Source organism: Schistocerca cancellata, chromosome 9, assembly GCF_023864275.1.
Source record: "Schistocerca cancellata isolate TAMUIC-IGC-003103 chromosome 9, iqSchCanc2.1, whole genome shotgun sequence".
In the NCBI taxonomy this organism is placed as follows: Eukaryota; Metazoa; Arthropoda; class Insecta; order Orthoptera; family Acrididae; genus Schistocerca; species Schistocerca cancellata.
The window spans coordinates 356,250,920-356,267,898 of record NC_064634.1 but is presented as its reverse complement, the minus strand read 5'-3'; the positions used below and the strand labels follow the sequence as shown (position 1 = coordinate 356,267,898).

General features: G+C 40.0%; 2 protein-coding genes across 2 annotated transcripts in view; one reads left to right on the top strand and one right to left on the bottom strand.

Moving 5' to 3' along the window:
- LOC126101410 (uncharacterized) overlaps positions 1–3,616 on the bottom strand; it is a 667,375-nt gene extending 663,759 nt beyond the window's left edge. The window contains exon 1 of the mRNA XM_049912072.1: positions 2,912–3,616. Within this exon, the coding sequence (XP_049768029.1) occupies positions 2,912–3,100 (189 nt within the window). The 5' untranslated portion in view covers positions 3,101–3,616. The remainder of the gene's footprint in view (positions 1–2,911) is intronic.
- Positions 3,617–4,067: 451 nt separating this feature from the next.
- The window catches only part of LOC126100180 (eukaryotic translation initiation factor 3 subunit C), a 66,485-nt gene continuing 53,573 nt past the window's right edge, over positions 4,068–16,979 (top strand). The window contains exons 1-5 of the mRNA XM_049910740.1: positions 4,068–4,218; positions 4,404–4,525; positions 9,288–9,420; positions 10,322–10,466; positions 10,569–10,711. Of these exons, the coding sequence (XP_049766697.1) occupies positions 4,430–4,525; positions 9,288–9,420; positions 10,322–10,466; positions 10,569–10,711 (517 nt within the window). The 5' untranslated portion in view covers positions 4,068–4,218; positions 4,404–4,429. The remainder of the gene's footprint in view (positions 4,219–4,403; positions 4,526–9,287; positions 9,421–10,321; positions 10,467–10,568; positions 10,712–16,979) is intronic.

Genomic DNA, 16,979 nt, shown 5'->3' with positions numbered 1-16,979 from the left:
GAGGTTTAAACAGTGAATCTTTCACATAACCCCACAGAAAGAAATCGCATGGGGTTAAGTCGGGAGAGCGTGGAGGCCATGACATCAATTGCTGATCATGATCTCCACCACGACCGATCCATCGGTTTTCCAATCTCCTGTTTAAGAAATGCCGAACATCTTGATGGAAGTGCGGTGGAGCACCATCCTGTTGAAAGATGAAGTCAGAGCTGTCAGTCTCCAGTTGTGGCATGAGCCAGTTTTCCAGCATGTCCAGATACATGTGTCCTGTAACGTTTTTTTCACAGAAGAAAAAGGGGCCGTAAACTTTAAACTGTGAGATTGCACAAAATACATTAATTTTTGGTGAATTGCGAATTTGCTGCACGAATGCGTGAGGATTCTCTACCGCCCAGATTCGCACATTGTGTCTGTTCACTTCACCATTAAGAAAAAATGTTGCTTCATCACTGAAAACAAGTTTCGCACTGAATGCATCCTCTTCCATGAGCTGTTGCAACCGCGCCGAAAATTCAAAGCGTTTGACTTTGTCATCGTGTGTCAGGGCTTGTAGCAATTGTAAACGGTAAGGCTTCTGCTTTAGCCTTTTCCGTAAGATTTTCCAAACCGTCGGCTGTGATACGTTTAGCTCCCTGCTTGCTTTATTCTTCGACTACCGCGGGCTACGCGTGAAACTTGCCCGCACGCGGTCAACCGTTTCTTCGCTCACTGCAGGCCGACCCGTTGATTTCCCCTTACAGAGGCATCCAGAAGCTTTAAACTGCGCATACCATCGCCAAATGGAGTTAGCAATTGGTGGATCTTTGTTGAACTTCGTCCTGATGTGTCGTTGCACTGTTATGACTGACTGATGTGAGTGCAATTCAAGCACAACATACACTTTCTCGGCTCCTGTCGCCATTTTGTCTCACTGCGCTCTCGAGCGCTCTGGCGGCAGAAACCTGAAGTGCGACTTCAGCCGAACAAAACTTTATGAGTTTTTCTACGTATCTGTAGTGTGTCGTGATCATATGTCAATGAATGGAGCTACAGTGAATTTATGAAATCGCTTCAATCATTTGTAATAGCCCTATATTATCGTGAAACAGGAGAGAGAGTGCTACGGACATGATACGTTTTAATGGTTGCGGCAGGATCTTCTCGTGAAATTTTAATCAGCAACTTTCTCCTCCGATTGCAAAGTATTCTCTTGGTGCCCATCTACATAGGGCGAAATAATCGTCATGATAAAATAAGAGAAATCAGAGCTCGCACAGAAAGATTTAAGTGTTCGTTTTTACAGCGCGCTGTTCGAGAGTGGAAAGGTAGAGAAATAGATTGAAGGCGGTTCGATGAACCCTCTGCCAAGCGTTTAATTGTGAATTGCAGAGTAATCACGTAGACGCAGACCACCTGCATCCTTCGATGCTTGATGTCTTTCGCGACGGCGATGGCGTCTTGCAGCAGCTTAACGGTCTGCGCCGCAAGGTCACAATCATGCTACAATGGTTTGACGAGCATGGGAGTGAACTCACGCTGATGTCTCGACTACCAAATTCGTCTGAAAACGGACCCAATGGAACACGTCTGGGACGCAAATCAAGCACTAGCTCCATGGCCACAAACCAACGGGCGTAATTTACGGGAATTGCATTACCTCTACGTAGGTATCATTGTCTACTCTCCTATCTGCAACAGACTGTTCCGATGTTGTGTTCACATTTCCGTCATAAGGGCATCTAGGCATGAAATTCGGGAGTTACACATGGGGTGTCTTCAAGTGAGATAACCCTTCCCGTGATTTTTCGTCGTTCGGTTTATAATTATGCAATGCATTAGTATGTAAACTCACAGATTACAATTTAGTACACAATTATATCAGAAGCTTTCTGAAATTTAGGAAACACATTATTCTCATGACTGGTGTATGTATGGTCTTCCTGATGTCATGAATGAAAGAGTGGCGTAGGCTTTACACTATTAGTGTTCAGAACATTTTGAATAATTTAAATGATAATATCAGCGGAGCAGATGGCCGAGTGGGTCAAAGCACCGTTTACAGGATACGGGAGGCGAGCATACGGATCAAATCCACCTCTGGTTTGACAAGAATTGATGAGCAGGCCAGCTTGCATGGAGTCTTTAGGCGGTTCCTCGTGTGCAGCAAGGTGAACACCGGGCTGGTACCACCAGTTACAAAACGGGAAAAGGCAGAAGCAGAAGAAGAAGACGAAGAACACGAGCGGAGCATCCAACACGCAGACATTAAGCAAAAGTCATAACGGAAGAGAGCTCTTACACTTTATCATTTTTTATTAGCTCAGATGTAATTTATTCCTAAAGATTTCCAATCGAGAGAAAAACGGTTAGCTAAAAACGAAATAGATGATTGATGATAAGTGCACGGTTTGACTGTATTAAGAAAAGTCTATTATGTGCGACAGACCCATAAAAAGTCACACTCTGATATCGCGTAACAGTAATCAAAACAAAAACGAGCGTCTAGTATATGTTTGTCGTGTAAGAAAGTGTGTCATTTCGACCATCACAAATTACGAGAAGAAGCATGAATGGAAATTGTGTTTTTTGTACCCATTTTATTGAAAAAGTGACTGCACCAGGCTAACAATATCTCAGTGCATTGCGACTCAAATGTTTCAGTTACGAGCAGAATTAAACACTTGTCGAAAGTAATTTTTTTTTTTTTAATTCTTCACAGCCATGTTACGGCGAGTGCACAGTAAGAAAAACAGAAAGAGCCACATGTTAAGATTAGTTTGACCACTGACTGCGATTTTACGTATCTTAAATCTTTAGATAATTAGCAGAAATGCGAAACTAATAACTATTTCAATCTTCAGATTGAATAGGAAACTGTCTATGTCAAAACGAGCACTGGGCAGTATGAAATGCACATGTCTGTGATACTTACCTCCAGTTCGTTGTCGGCTTCAAGATGACGGAACGTAAAGGCACCGAGGATACAGTAGGTAACAACCATAGACACGAGGAGCACATGTGAAAACAAACATGTGCAGACTTTCCAGGTGTAGTACAGAATAGTACTACACCGGCTGGGACCTTCTTCTTCTATTTCCTCGATCATTTGTTGGCGCTGCATAGTACACGAAATACTACGTTGATGCACAACCCATTCAAGTCACAGTAACCAACATTTATTTATTTAAATCAGCATTGCAACACCGCAAAAAAGAACACTAAAAACACGTAAGCTACGCAATTATAAGTCCGTTGTGTCAAGCAAATGTGTGTCACTTGGGTACACAGACAGGTAAAAGATCCCTTTTCATCAGGTCCCTATTGTACGGGAAGTATTACTAACACTGTACGTATCATTGTCATCTCGTGCCAGGCTCACTCGGTCTTTTTAGTTTCTTTGGCATAGCTGACAGAAACGTGTCAGTCAGTTTTCGACCACAAGAAACAGTCATACTTCCCACACGCTTTCACCGTTGTTATAATGAAGGTAAGAAAACATTGACATCTGTCCGTTGGTGCTGCTAGGTAAGCTTAACATGTAACACTTGTGAAAGATGTGCAGAATGATTATAAAGTATTTGTTGCCGCAACTAGCAGCCCGCGCTCGCCAATAAAGAGCATTCGTTGCTCCTCTGGCTCTCCCTAGGCAACTAAAGAGGAGGCTCACGAACTTCGTCTTTACCCCTACTATATGTATTTTTAACTGCGCGCCTTTTTTTTCAACGTCTGCCACACCATCTGTTTTTAAGAAGCAATGTGTTGTTTTTTCTCAGTTACAGTTTCAAAGATTTCTACGAAAGGATTTAGCAATATACTTCAACAAGTTCCCTGTTTGCTGCTACCTTGTCAGTTTTTTGACAGCAGCAAAGTTTGCATTCATGCTGCCGTCATAAACTTTGGTGAAGCAGCCAGAGATACCAAAGATTGTATTTTACGCACCAGTGCATTCGGCGGCCGCGCCACATCAAATCTGTTAAATATCGGTATAGTTAGTCTGAGAAGTACTTCCTTCGGGTAGACAAAATGAAGTGACTCCCCTTAAAATTAATAATGTGGCGCTACTATTGGAATTTCTGCAGTGCCTAAAAGCAGACAGTACTTTTGTTACATACAGTTTATCATACTATCTCTGGATCACTGTATAAGCAACATCCTTGTCCATGTTGCAGCACGAGGGTGGTACGAGAGAGAAGTGTTTGTGGTGGTTGTTATGTGTTGAGTTTGTTTGTATAAATTTTGGTAGGTATTAAGCGGATTGAATTATTATTTTGTACAACTTACATCCATGTTCAAGTTTATGCAACTCTCAGTGCAATATATGTTGACAAATTTACATTCCATATTGTGCAGTGAGGTTATGTGTTACTTAATGACAGGCGGGTTATTTATTATTTAGATTATTAGTACACAGTTTTGTTTTCCAGTATAAAGTCTCTAAAAGCTACAGAAAATGAGTCGGTTTTTCGCGACCGGAGGTTCCGATTCGGAGACGGAGAGTGCATCTGATGATGAGCAGATTCAGCGCCCAACTGCCACACAGTTTACGGTGAGTTTGTGTGTTACGGTAGCAACTACCCAATATGTCGGTGTAGTTTTTCTTAGCCGTAATCACAGTCATAAATTGCTTTCTGCTTAGTAGCTTGTTCCAACATACAGTTGTTCATAGTGATATCTACAAATGGGAAAATTAAAGCTCGTCGTTTGTGCGCACGAATAATACAGCAAGTGACCCGACTTGAATGTTGCAGCAGTACCCTAACAACAACAACAACAGAAACATTTACACACACACACACACAAAGAGAGAATTTAGTTATGTTATTACAAATGCTGTATATGTCCACCAGCAGGAGCACAAAAAAGGTCTACATGATAACTAAACTCGTCATAACTTCACACAGTGTATCTAATTTTACAGAAGTTATGGCCCCTTTTTACCTGTTGTTCATTTCATGTGTGTCATGAGGTAAGGTGAAGATGAACAGACTCTTCTTCACATATCTCCACAATACAAAACTCGTATGGGGTCATGTTTGGCAGTCTTGAGGCAAAGAATCCAGGACAGTGTCTTGGAGTCTTATGCACCCTATGCAATACTGAGCTATATTCATGGGACGCTGAGACACTGCCTGCAAGATCGCTAGGCATGGCTCCATGCGACTTCTTTATGTGGGGATATGTGAAGGAAAGTGTGTTCATCTTCCCTTACTGCTTTACATAGAAGAAGTGAAGGACAGAATAAAGCTGCCGTAACTTCTATGAAAGCAGATACGTGTTTAAAGCTTTACAAATTTAGTTATTGTCCAGATGCTCTTCATGCTTCTGCTGGTTGACATACAGATGATTTGTAATAGCATAGCTAAAACTTTAATATATTGTGACATTCTGCTATTTGTCCCATGTTTGTAGTATGTTTTTCTCACTAAATAATCAATAAACATCAGTCTTGTGCTTTGTGATGACAAAATTTGGATGTAGTAGCTATAGAGATTTGAAAAGCCACTGTTATTAAGTTTTAAAGAAATACAGAAAAAAACCTCAGTGCTCTTGTTGGAGGGGAACAGAAAATATTTACACACATTACTTTTCCAGTGGATACTCTATTAAAGATTTCAGTCAGAGTGATAAAATAAATTCACAAGTGATAAATATTCTAAGCCATAGAAAAATTTAACAGCTTTTAGACCAAATGCTGCTAATATAGAATATGTTATATGACAAAATTAGGTAGTCATCAGTGAATGATGCAGCAACATTTATGATGAAGTATCTAGTATTATTATGTAAACAATCTGTATGAATAAACAACTTACTCATTATATGAGAGTTTGTATAAATGATTGATAAAATTTGCAACTGTTCAGCATTATGGATAAATTTAGTAACTGGTAAATTTAATACTGAAATATGGGTGTAATTTTATTAATTAGGCTGGACCTGAACTTGTGGTTTGAGTGGGGGATTGACACCTGTCTCAATAAATTTTTTGTTGTGGTGATAAACTGATGTCAGTACAACCTGAGCCCAATATTTAATGTGCTTTATGTGTAAATAACTAAAACTGTAACATTGGAATGTCTGTGTTACATAATAAACAGATATCGGAAAGTATTTTGCGGGATACATATATCATAAATTAACAACAACAAAATAAGAGAGGGAAGGTGCTATGTATCCCTTACCAAATTTGAAGGAGCTGAATTCAAGTAGCTCATTTAGCTATCCTGGTTTATATTTTTCTTGGTTTCCATAAACTACTTTAGGTGAAACCAGTTAAGTTCTGTAAATGAATTAATGGCTCATGTCTGTTGTTATTGGAGCATCAATGTTTGTGCGTGATTTGGATTTACCCATATAATTTCCTTAGAGGTAAATGTGAGTAATGTGTTGTTAAGTGAGAGCTTATATTTTATGATTACAATATAACTTTTTACCTGGTATAGCAATAAAGAGAAACCATGTTCCATTTTCGTACAACACTTTTGAAACCTTAATGAGGGCTGACTAGTTTAAATTCGGTTAGATATTTAAGCATATGTACTAGAGCTGTCAACTATAATAGTTGGATCATTCTTCTGTTTTCTCCTTTAAAAAAATTGACTTTTAATTGAAGGTGGTAAGTCTGTTTCTTTGTCCGAGTAAATCACAGACAAAGAGCATATTTTTTAAGCTGAGTTTGGTATTGTTCGTTTTCACCCAGTTTAGATGTCACTTTGTCTTTCTCTCCATTAAAATCATTAGTGGAAAACAGGCGTATGTTCAAAGATTTACCCAAATTTATAAACTCATTAAATATATTAAATTATTAGTAATTTCCTTGATACTTCTTCACAAATGATTAGAATATGTGGCATTGCAGGAGCATCTGATTCCATCCATCAGTTTTGAGTCATTACGTCATCAGTTTGGTGGGAATGGCTATTTCAAGTGTATATAAAATGACAACGACATCACTACATAAACATGCAAAAAAAAACAAAAAAAAAAAAAATAATGTCTCATTGAAAAATAAAACAAAACTAATGAGAGAACTGTGAAAAATTGGGGGTTTAGGGTGGGGGACAAGCTAAATACACAATAATAAAAAAGATACTGCACCATCCCAAAACAAATAATGTAAAAAATTAAATTCCAGCATTCCACTACACCAGCAAAATGACAAGAATTGAACATTTTCCTTGACCTACAAAGCTCAACCACAGCTATCGAAACCAAAAAACCAACACCTACAATTCCGAAAAGTGGAACCAAAACTCCAGCAACTCAGAAACCCAAGTACCCCATAATCACTATATCAGTTAAAACACAATCAACCTACAATAAATATACAACACATAAAACAATTAGAATGAAACCAAAACAAAAATTACTTACCAACAAAAGCTTCCAGCAAGCCACCTACGTAGGCCACCACTTGCGCACGCCCATTCGCGAAGCTGCGTGCGCGTGCTCCGACACACACACACACACACACACACACACACACACACAAGGTAGGTACATGTAGCTGGTCCGAGCTGCCAGAACTCTCATCAATGTCATGATGTCACAAGTGACACCAAACATACTGAGCAGTAAGACCAAACATCTGCAGAAATTGTATGACAGGCATCATATCATCTTCCATCTCATAACGTAGTGTTACACTCGTGAACTTCACTGTCATACCCAACCCAACAAATAAGCAACAAAAGAAATTGAGACTTCTTCCCACACAATGAACAACAAACTAATCAGACTACGTTTTTTTTTTTTTTTTTTAAGACCACTGAAAATGCTTTAACAAGCACCGTTACTGCACCAACCACCTAAACTCAAAACCACATTAGCACAATGACAACGAAAACTCAAATGAACCCTATACTACACATCAAACTTGCCACATCCATCACCAGAGGGCACCATCAAGTACAACACTACATCTTCTTACACAGCCAACTCACTCCACACCGTAGTGACGTCACCCACCAAAACACAATTATGTCACGGATCAGAGAAGACGGGCAGAATCGGATGCTTCCATTGGCCCAAATATGTTACACCATTGTCAGGCCAGGGGAGAGATTTACTTTTGTAGCATCCTCTGTGCGAAACAGTTCATGAAAGTAATAAATGTAAAGAGGTAGTTAACTGGTACATACTTAGTAGTTTCTACATTAGTCACAAGTGTCTGTTCACATAATTTGTTGTTATTAAAATGAAATTGAATAGGTTTGTAAGTACTGTGAAAACAGATATTAGATGAACCTCGGGACCACGTCATTTTCAGTGAGGGGGGGGGGGAGGGGGGGGAACCAGTACAAACTTACCATGTGCGGGCTAGGGAAGGGTGAAACAGCCGGTAATCAATGAGATGTTCATAAATTGAGAAAAAATGCTCCAAAATCAATTTACATAATGTATTGTGAGAAGTGTCGTGTCATTGTTGTTGTCTTCAGTCCAGAGAGGGGTTTGATGCAGCTCTTCGTGCTACTCTATACTGTGCAAGCGTCTTCATCTCCGAGTAACTACTGCAACCTTTATCGTTCTAAACCTGTTTAGTGTATTCTTGAATTATATAACTATTACCTGATGTGTTCCATTAATTGATATTATTGTCTTAGTATCCGTCGGCTTTTGTTACGCCAAAGTGTTTGATTCTCTTGTTATTTCCATCTATAGTAAGTGCATCAATTTGAACAATTTCTGTGGGTTATGTAAATTTTTTGCACGTCATCAATTCAGCGATGTTCTTATAATTTTGAGCATAAAATGTTGGTGATTATTTAGGCATGGAAACTTGCAATATTGTTGTTATATTCACAATTTTTGCTGAATAATATGTTTGAATATAACTTAATGTATGTTTTGAACGAAAACAGGCAATTTTGACTCATTTATGGTTCTCTGTTTGATATTTTAAACATTTTGTGGCCTTGCACTCAGCAACTGTGCATGCAGTTATATTAAATTTAACAGTCAGCTAACTGGTTGCACAAAACTTTTTTTAAAAACCACAAAAATGGCTGACTGTTACATTTTATATAGTTCTCTGTTTTATTATTTGTTAGGTTCATATTTATGTTCCCTCTTTTGTACAGTAAAATTAAATACCATGCACAGTTCTGCATTGGTAATCCATAAATAGTTGTTATCATAAAGTACATTTTGTTTGTTATTGTGTGGACAGCTCTCCCAGTGGCATCATAGTGTATGGTATTTTTCTCTACTGCTCACTTAAAAAGACCCACACTTCGCGTAAACCAAACTGTATAGTAAACTTCCATACTTATTTATTTATTTAATTATTTTTTTCCTAAACATTGCAGTTTAGTGATGAAGAAGAAGATACAAAACGAGTTGTCAGATCTGCCAAGGAGAAAAGATATGAAGAGCTTACCAACATAATAAAGCAAATAAGGAACTATAAGAAAATCAAGGATATGAGCAGCATGCTGTCAAGTGAGTGCTTTAGTGAGCTGCATAAATATGTAAATGTAGCCCAAATAAAAAAAATGAGTTATGTTTATGTAAGGTATAAAATTGACTAAAAACCTATATTAATGCTGTTGCTGATAGCATAAAGGGCAAACTTTTAGAGAAACCAGATTTTTGCCCCACTATTAAGGGTATATCCAGTGACAGACAGGGAAGGGCAGCTGCATCCTCTGCAACCCTAGGTTGAGGATGGGAGGAATAATATATGTTGTTCACAAACCGTAGTCTTATCGTGCCCTGCCATACAGACAGGTGTATCAGTTCAGACATATGTAATATGTACTTACTAGTTGCAAAATGCATCCAGAACTATTTTTTGTTAAACCTCAAAATGATTTTACATTTCACCTCCATTCTTGCAACTGCAAATGCCAGTTGGTTTGTGATTTTAAAGAATTGTAGTGGCACTGTACTTATACTTCGTGATGTTTTTCCTCATGTTGCCAACCCTTGTCAAAAAATGTGAATATAGAAAATATTAGCATATATCTGAATATTACTTGCCTAACAGTAAAAATTACATATCCTACACAAACTATGATCTTCCAGCTAAGTACATTATAGGTGGTATGTACCTGTTATAAAGTGGTAACATTACTTTGTTGGGTGATTAATAAACACAGATTTCAGTTTTTTAAGTAATTGTGTTGTGATTTTGAGAACACTTTTGTATTCCACCACTATTTGTGTTGACATATGAAAATGATGGTCGTGATCGTTAGTGCTAGAAGAAAAAGAATGAAGATGAACAGACACTGTACTTGGTTGTTTCCGTAGAAAAAATTTATCCTATAGATAGGTGTATGTTAATTTTCATAGATGTTTGGAAATTTTCATTCTAGTCAAACTAAATTTTTTGTGACAGGTTTTGAAGATCTGCAGCGAGCCCATACGAAAGCTATCCCTGTTATAAATAAGGAAGAAAATGGACAGAATCCACGATTTTTTATTCGTTGTCTTGTTGAAATGGAAGATTTCATTAATGAAATGTGGGAAGATCGTGAAGGAAGGTATAAACCTCAAAATATTACACCCTGGTTACATATTTCCTAGAAATTATCATTTCCACTAAAATTTAGGTAGACTTCTCTGAAGCCAAATGTTAATTACAGGAAAAACATGTCAAAAAATAACTCAAAATCTCTGACATCTCTTCGGCAAAAATTACGAAAATACAATAAGGAATTTGAAGATGATATTTCCAAGTTCAGAGAAAATCCAGATCAGGACGATGATGAAGAAGAAGATGTTAAAGGTCAGTTTATTGTTTTAAATATTATGATGTTTGTTTAAAGTTCCTTTTCTTCCTTTGCTGAAAAAGTGCTTTATACGAGTGGTATTTTTCCCACTTGTTGCCCCCTTTCAATAACAAGATTTCTATATACCTGAGCCCATCTATATCTTATGGTAAAGATTTTTCATAGATGCCTTTCCTGTCCTTTTCTTTCTAGTACCTCCTGTAGAACAAGTTATCTGTTACTAAATTTTTAATTTTTTTCTGCAGTATCACATTTCAGATGTTTCTATTTCTTTTTTTTTTATATTGGATTTTCTGTCGGTCTGTATTTCGCTTACTAACATTGCTGTTGTCTTACCATACAGTTTTGGAAGCTACTTTCTCAGAAGAAGAAAGGCTTCTTACCAGAATAGATTTTCACTCTGCAGCAGAGTGTGTGCTGATGTGAAACTTCTTGGCAGATTAAAACTGTGTGGCCAAGCGAGACTCAGACTCGGGACCTTTGCCTTTCGCGGGCAAGTGCTCTACCATCTGAGCTTTAATCTGCCAGGAAGTTTCATATCAGCATACACTCCGCTGCAGAGTGAAAATGTCATTCTGGAAACATCCCCCAGGCTGTGGCTAAGCCATGTCTCCACAATATCCTTTCTTTCAGGAATGCTAGTCCTGCAAGGTTCGCAGGAGAGCTTCTGTAATGTTTGGAAGGTAGGAGACGAGGTACTGGTGGAAGTAAAGCTGTGTGGACGGGGCGTGAGTCGTGCTTGGGTAGCTCAGATGGTAGAGCACTTGCCCGCGAAAGGCAAAGGTCCCGAGTTCGAGTTTCGGTCCGGCACACAGTTTTAATCTGCCAGGATGTTTCAAAGGCTTCTTAGTCAGTGCTGGTACTCTTTGTACTCTTTTTCTTGCCTCAGCTGAAATGTCTCACTCTCGTACTATATCTTCTTAATTTTAGCATTTAGCAGCTCACCATTCTCTGTCCTAACACTATTGATCAATATTGTCTTTGTTTTCTTTAGCCTTGACACAGTTTACGTACAAAGTCAGGGGTCAGTCGCATTGACAGGTTTTATAACTCTTCTTTCCTTGAGACCAGGGGTTTCCAGACTGCAGTATGCAAGGACATTTCAGGCGGTACACGTACAAGCAAACAAACCATTCCAGTATAAGTAAAGCCACTCTCTTATTTTTAAAGTAAAATGACAGTGAGAAAACTGATCAGTAAAAGAGGCATGTACATAACGTTAAAGGAAATGGGTTTACTGCAGAATGTTTGTTTCAGACTGTACATAGCACACAGGAAGGTCGGATTATACCCTCAGCACCCTCCCTTCATTAATCGTCATTGCCTTGGCCAGGAATTATTCATCTTGTATTGATGTTGGTGGTATTTTTATGGGGTCTCGTCTGAAAGTTTTCGTGGTACTTTGCAACTGCTCCCAAATTATGTGGTGTACTAACGTGTGGCACTGCAGCAGTCATTACACAGTAAATATTTTATTTTTGTTGTTGTCACTTCGTTGTATGTGGCCCTATGATACTAACTTTATTGTGCGACTTGTACACGATGGTGTTTTTAAGTTAACTGTGAAGTGATTTTAAAGCCATGGAGGTCCCTACCTCCAAGGATGCAGTTAGAAAACATAAACCAACACCAGACTTCAAGTATGGTGAAAGCTATTGAAAATGTGACTTCATAGAAAAGGCTGGTACAGAAACCAGTGACGACACATTTCCCCAGCATGTAGTACGGTTAGAAATGCTTTCAAATCAAAGCACAAAGTCTTTTTTTTTATGTTATCCATGTTCCATTTGTTATCCAAGTTCTCTGAGTTAGTTGATAAAATTACTTTTTTCTGAGAAAATCCGTGTTTTGTGAAAAGAATCAGAATTTATGGTAAATTCTATTAACTCTCATACTAACTCGATAAAAACCTCAGACTTTACTAGGATGGAAGAACTCGCACAATTGGTGAGTGTCTCTTGGGAAAAAGGAGAATTGAAGACACGTCTTCCAATAGTGAAGAAACATTGTTATTACAACTGCAAGAGTGCGTGTATTTCATCCCCTAAAATACACTCCTGGAAATGGAAAAAAAGAACACATTGACACCAGTGTGTCAGACCCACCATACTTGCTCCGGACACTGCGAGAGGGCTGTACAAGCAATGATCACACGCACGGCACAGCGGACACACCAGGAACCGCGGTGTTGGCTGTCGAATGGCGCTAGCTGCGCAGCATTTGTGCACCGCCGCCGTCAGTGTCAACCAGTTTGCCGTGGCATACGGAGCTCCATCGCAGTCTTTAACACTGGTAGCATGTCGCGACAGCGTGGACGTGAACAGTATGTGCAGTTGACTGACTTTGAGCGAGGGCGTATAGTGGGCATGTGGGAGGCCGGGTGGACATACCGCCGAATTGCTCAACACGTGGGGCGTGAGGTCTCCACAGTACATCGATGTTGTCGCCAGTGGTCGGCGGAAGGTGCACGTGCCCGTCGACCTGGGACCGGACCGCAGCGACGCACGGATGCACGCCAAGACCGTAGGATCCTACGCAGTGCCGTAGGGGACCGCACCGCCACTTCCCAGCAAATTAGGGACACTGTTGCTCCTGGGGTATCGGCGAGGACCATTCGCAACCGTCTCCATGAAGCTGGGCTACGGTCCCGCACACCGTTAGGCCGTCTTCCGCTCACGCCCCAACATCGTGCAGCCCGCCTCCAGTGGTGTTGCGACAGGCGTGAATGGAGGGACGAATGGAGACGTGTCGTCTTCAGCGATGAGAGTCGCTTCTGCCTTGGTGCCAATGATGGTTGTATGCGTGTTTGGCGCCGTGCAGGTGAGCGCCACAATCAGGACTGCATACGACCGAGGCACACAGGGCCAACACCTGGCATCATGGTGTGGGGAGCGATCTCCTACACTGGCCGTACACCACTGGTGATCGTTGAGGGGACACTGAATAGTGCACGGTACATCCAAACCGTCATCGAACCCATCGTTCTACCATTCCTAGACCGGCAAGGGAACTTGCTGTTCCAACAGGACAATGCACGTCCGCATGTATCCCATGCCACCCAACGTGCTCTAGAAGGTGTAAGTCGACTACCCTGGCCAGCAAGATCTCCGGATCTGTCCCCCATTGAGCATGTTTGGGACTGGATGAAGCGTCGTCTCACGCGGTCTGCACGTCCAGCACGAACGCTGGTCCAACTGAGGCGCCAGGTGGAAATGGCATGGCAAGCCGTTCCACAGGACTACATCCAGCATCTCTACGATTGTCTCCATGGGAGAATAGCAGCCTGCATTGCTGCGAAAGGTGGATATACACTGTACTAGTGCCGACATTGTGCATGCTCTGTTGCCTGTGTCTATGTGCCTGTGGTTCTGTCAGTGTGATCATGTGATGTATCTGACCCCAGGAATGTGTCAATAAAGTTTCCCCTTCCTGGGACAATGAATTCACAGTGTTCTTATTTCAATTTCCAGGAATGTATTTGAGAGTACAGATGTCACAGAAATGGCGGGGTTACTTGTTTTTGTATGTTTTCATATCATGAAAATATAAGAGAAGAGTTTTTGTTTTGCAAATCGCTTGAGTCAAATGCTACAGCAGAAAACATTTTGAATGTGATTATTTGTTAAAAGTAGTTATTCTTTCTCAAATATATGTTAGCATTTGTACAGAAGGGGGCAAGGGAAATGTTTGGTCACTTAACTGAGCTGGCAGCAAAAGTGAAGAAAATTGGGCCTGATTGTCAAAGCAGATATCGTATGATACAGCAAAAAGCATTGCCTTTTAAGGATACACCCGAAACTCTTCATATTGTTTTACAGATGCCGTAAAGGTAATAAACTTCATCAAGACAAGAGCTCTTAAACTCGTGGATATTTACACTATTGTGTGAAGATATGGGAGATAAATTTAAAAGTTTGCTTCTTCACACTGAAGTAAGATGGCTCTCTCATGGCAAGATTTTTAACTGAATAATGGAACTGAGATCGGAAAATTTTATGTTTCTAGGTGACAAAAACAAACACACAAATTTTTTCACTAATTATCAGTTGTTATAAATGTTGGCCTATTTAGAAGGTATCTTTGACTGGCTGAATGTGGAGTTTATTTCTCTCTTGTGCAATTGGTTTATATTATTTGTGTTGTAAAAGTTTAATAAGTATTTTAAATGTTAATTTCTTTCGTATTCATTGAATATTTGTGTCTCAACCAACTTAATTTAACTTTATATTATTTGCTACAACTCATTACTTATGTGTGTCACACTTCTACCGTACATAGTAATTGCTCGGTACTGTACTGGTATGCGTTGTCAGCACTGAGTGATATGGTGAAAAATTATTCCCCGCATGCCGTTCCTCCTCCCTGTGGCAGTCATTGCTGAACCTTCCACCTCAGGGTTCATTAAAGAGTGAACAGGCTGTAGTGGTACACCCCAATTTTTTAATGATGTAAAATGCTATGCAGTGACAAGAAGTATGGGAATCCCTGCTTTTACAGGGCGAGGTGGTTAGACACTGGACTCGCATTCGGGAGGGCATACAGTGACAAGAAGTATGGGAATCCCTGCTTTTACAGGGCGAGGTGGTTAGACCCTGGACTCGCATTCGGGACGACAACGGTTCAATCCCGCGTCTGGCCATCCTGATTAAGGTTTTCCGTGATTTGCCTAAATCGCTCCAGGCAAATGCCGGGATGGTTCCTTTGAAAGGGCACGGCCGACAGCCTTCCCTAATCCGATGAGATCGATGACCTCGCAGTTTGGTTTCTTTCCCCCAAACAACCCAACCCAATCCCTGCTTTAGCCCAGAAAGGCTATGTTCGTTATGAACTATGACACTGCTATCTCTTTCCGTTCCACTTTTGTTCCTAGTCTGGAATTACTTTTTTGCTTCCTTCATTGTTTCTTTGATGTTAAAGATAAATAATAGTGATGATAATATGCAGCTGAATCTTTTTGTTATCAGTTTTCTGTTTCATATGATAGGGCCTGCCACAACTTAATCTCAACACTTACAATGCCGTCAGTTATTTGTTGGATTTTCTGGGTGTTTCAAAATGAATCCCAGGGTTTTAAGGCTTTGTGGCACTTATCACATTCAACTTACAATTATAAATAATATGTCAAATGAAAGAGCAAGTCTAGCAGTTTTTCTTATAAGTGTTAAATGTCAGCACCATATGTCACATGGCATAAATAATCAATAGGCAAGTTCTTCCCAAACCTTGATCAGTGTGTCTGGAGTAATTGTTCCAAGAGTTGATTCAATCCTGTTTATTAAATCAGCTAGATTAGCTGATAGCGGAGGCACATACACAGGACTCTTCATGGGACGATTAAGATAAAAATTGCGTGGTGACAGATTGGGTGAACATGGTGCCCATGCGAAAAAGGCTTTGTCATCCAGCCCCTTGCAACCAATCCAGCAGTTGGATATAATGTCATTTAACCAGTAGTGTACTGAGTTACGCCAGGGAGGCAGTGTACCATCTTGCTGCCAAATAAAGTTCTATGGTTCGTTTTCTTCCAAATGAAGGAAGATCCATAGTTCTAGTGCAACAAGGTAAGAAATTTCAGTTACTGTTGCTTCACTGACAAAGACCCTATGCCATATGGCATGTAGCACTGCTTGCACCAATATATCTGTGTAGCTTTTCTTGGTGATGGCTCATATCAACTCGCTAAACTGTTTCAACCACATAGTCTGTATAAATTTTCACATTAACAGTAAAGTAAAACAGTTCTGAAAATATAATGTAATTGGATAGATAAAACATCTGCTCACCAAGTGGCAGCAGGAGGAAGAAACTGGGTGTGTGTAATTGTGCAAGCTATGGAAGCCAGTGGCTCCTCCTCCTCCTCCTCATGGGTTGAAAGGCAAGGAAGAGGGATGAAGGAAAAGGAGTGATGAGGTTTAAGAAATGGGAAGAGTTCTGGAAAATTGCCCAGAATCCCAGGTCAGAGGAGCCTTACTGGACGGGATGAGAAGGAAAGACCGATTGTGTTGAGGAATGCTCCGGATTTTAAAAAATGAGAGCTTAAAAGGTGGAAGATAGGATAATAAGACAGAGATTACCGACAAATCATTGCGCAAGAGTTACTAAGAGCGGAAAGCTAAGTGGATTGTATGTTGTATAGGTTGAGGGCAGTGGAAAACAGGTCATAAAACAAAAGACAGAAATTTAGAAGGATGTGAAAAAAAGGAATAGTTACTGAGAACAAATGCTGAGAGCAAAGAAATTGACATAAATTAAAGCTAGGGTGGT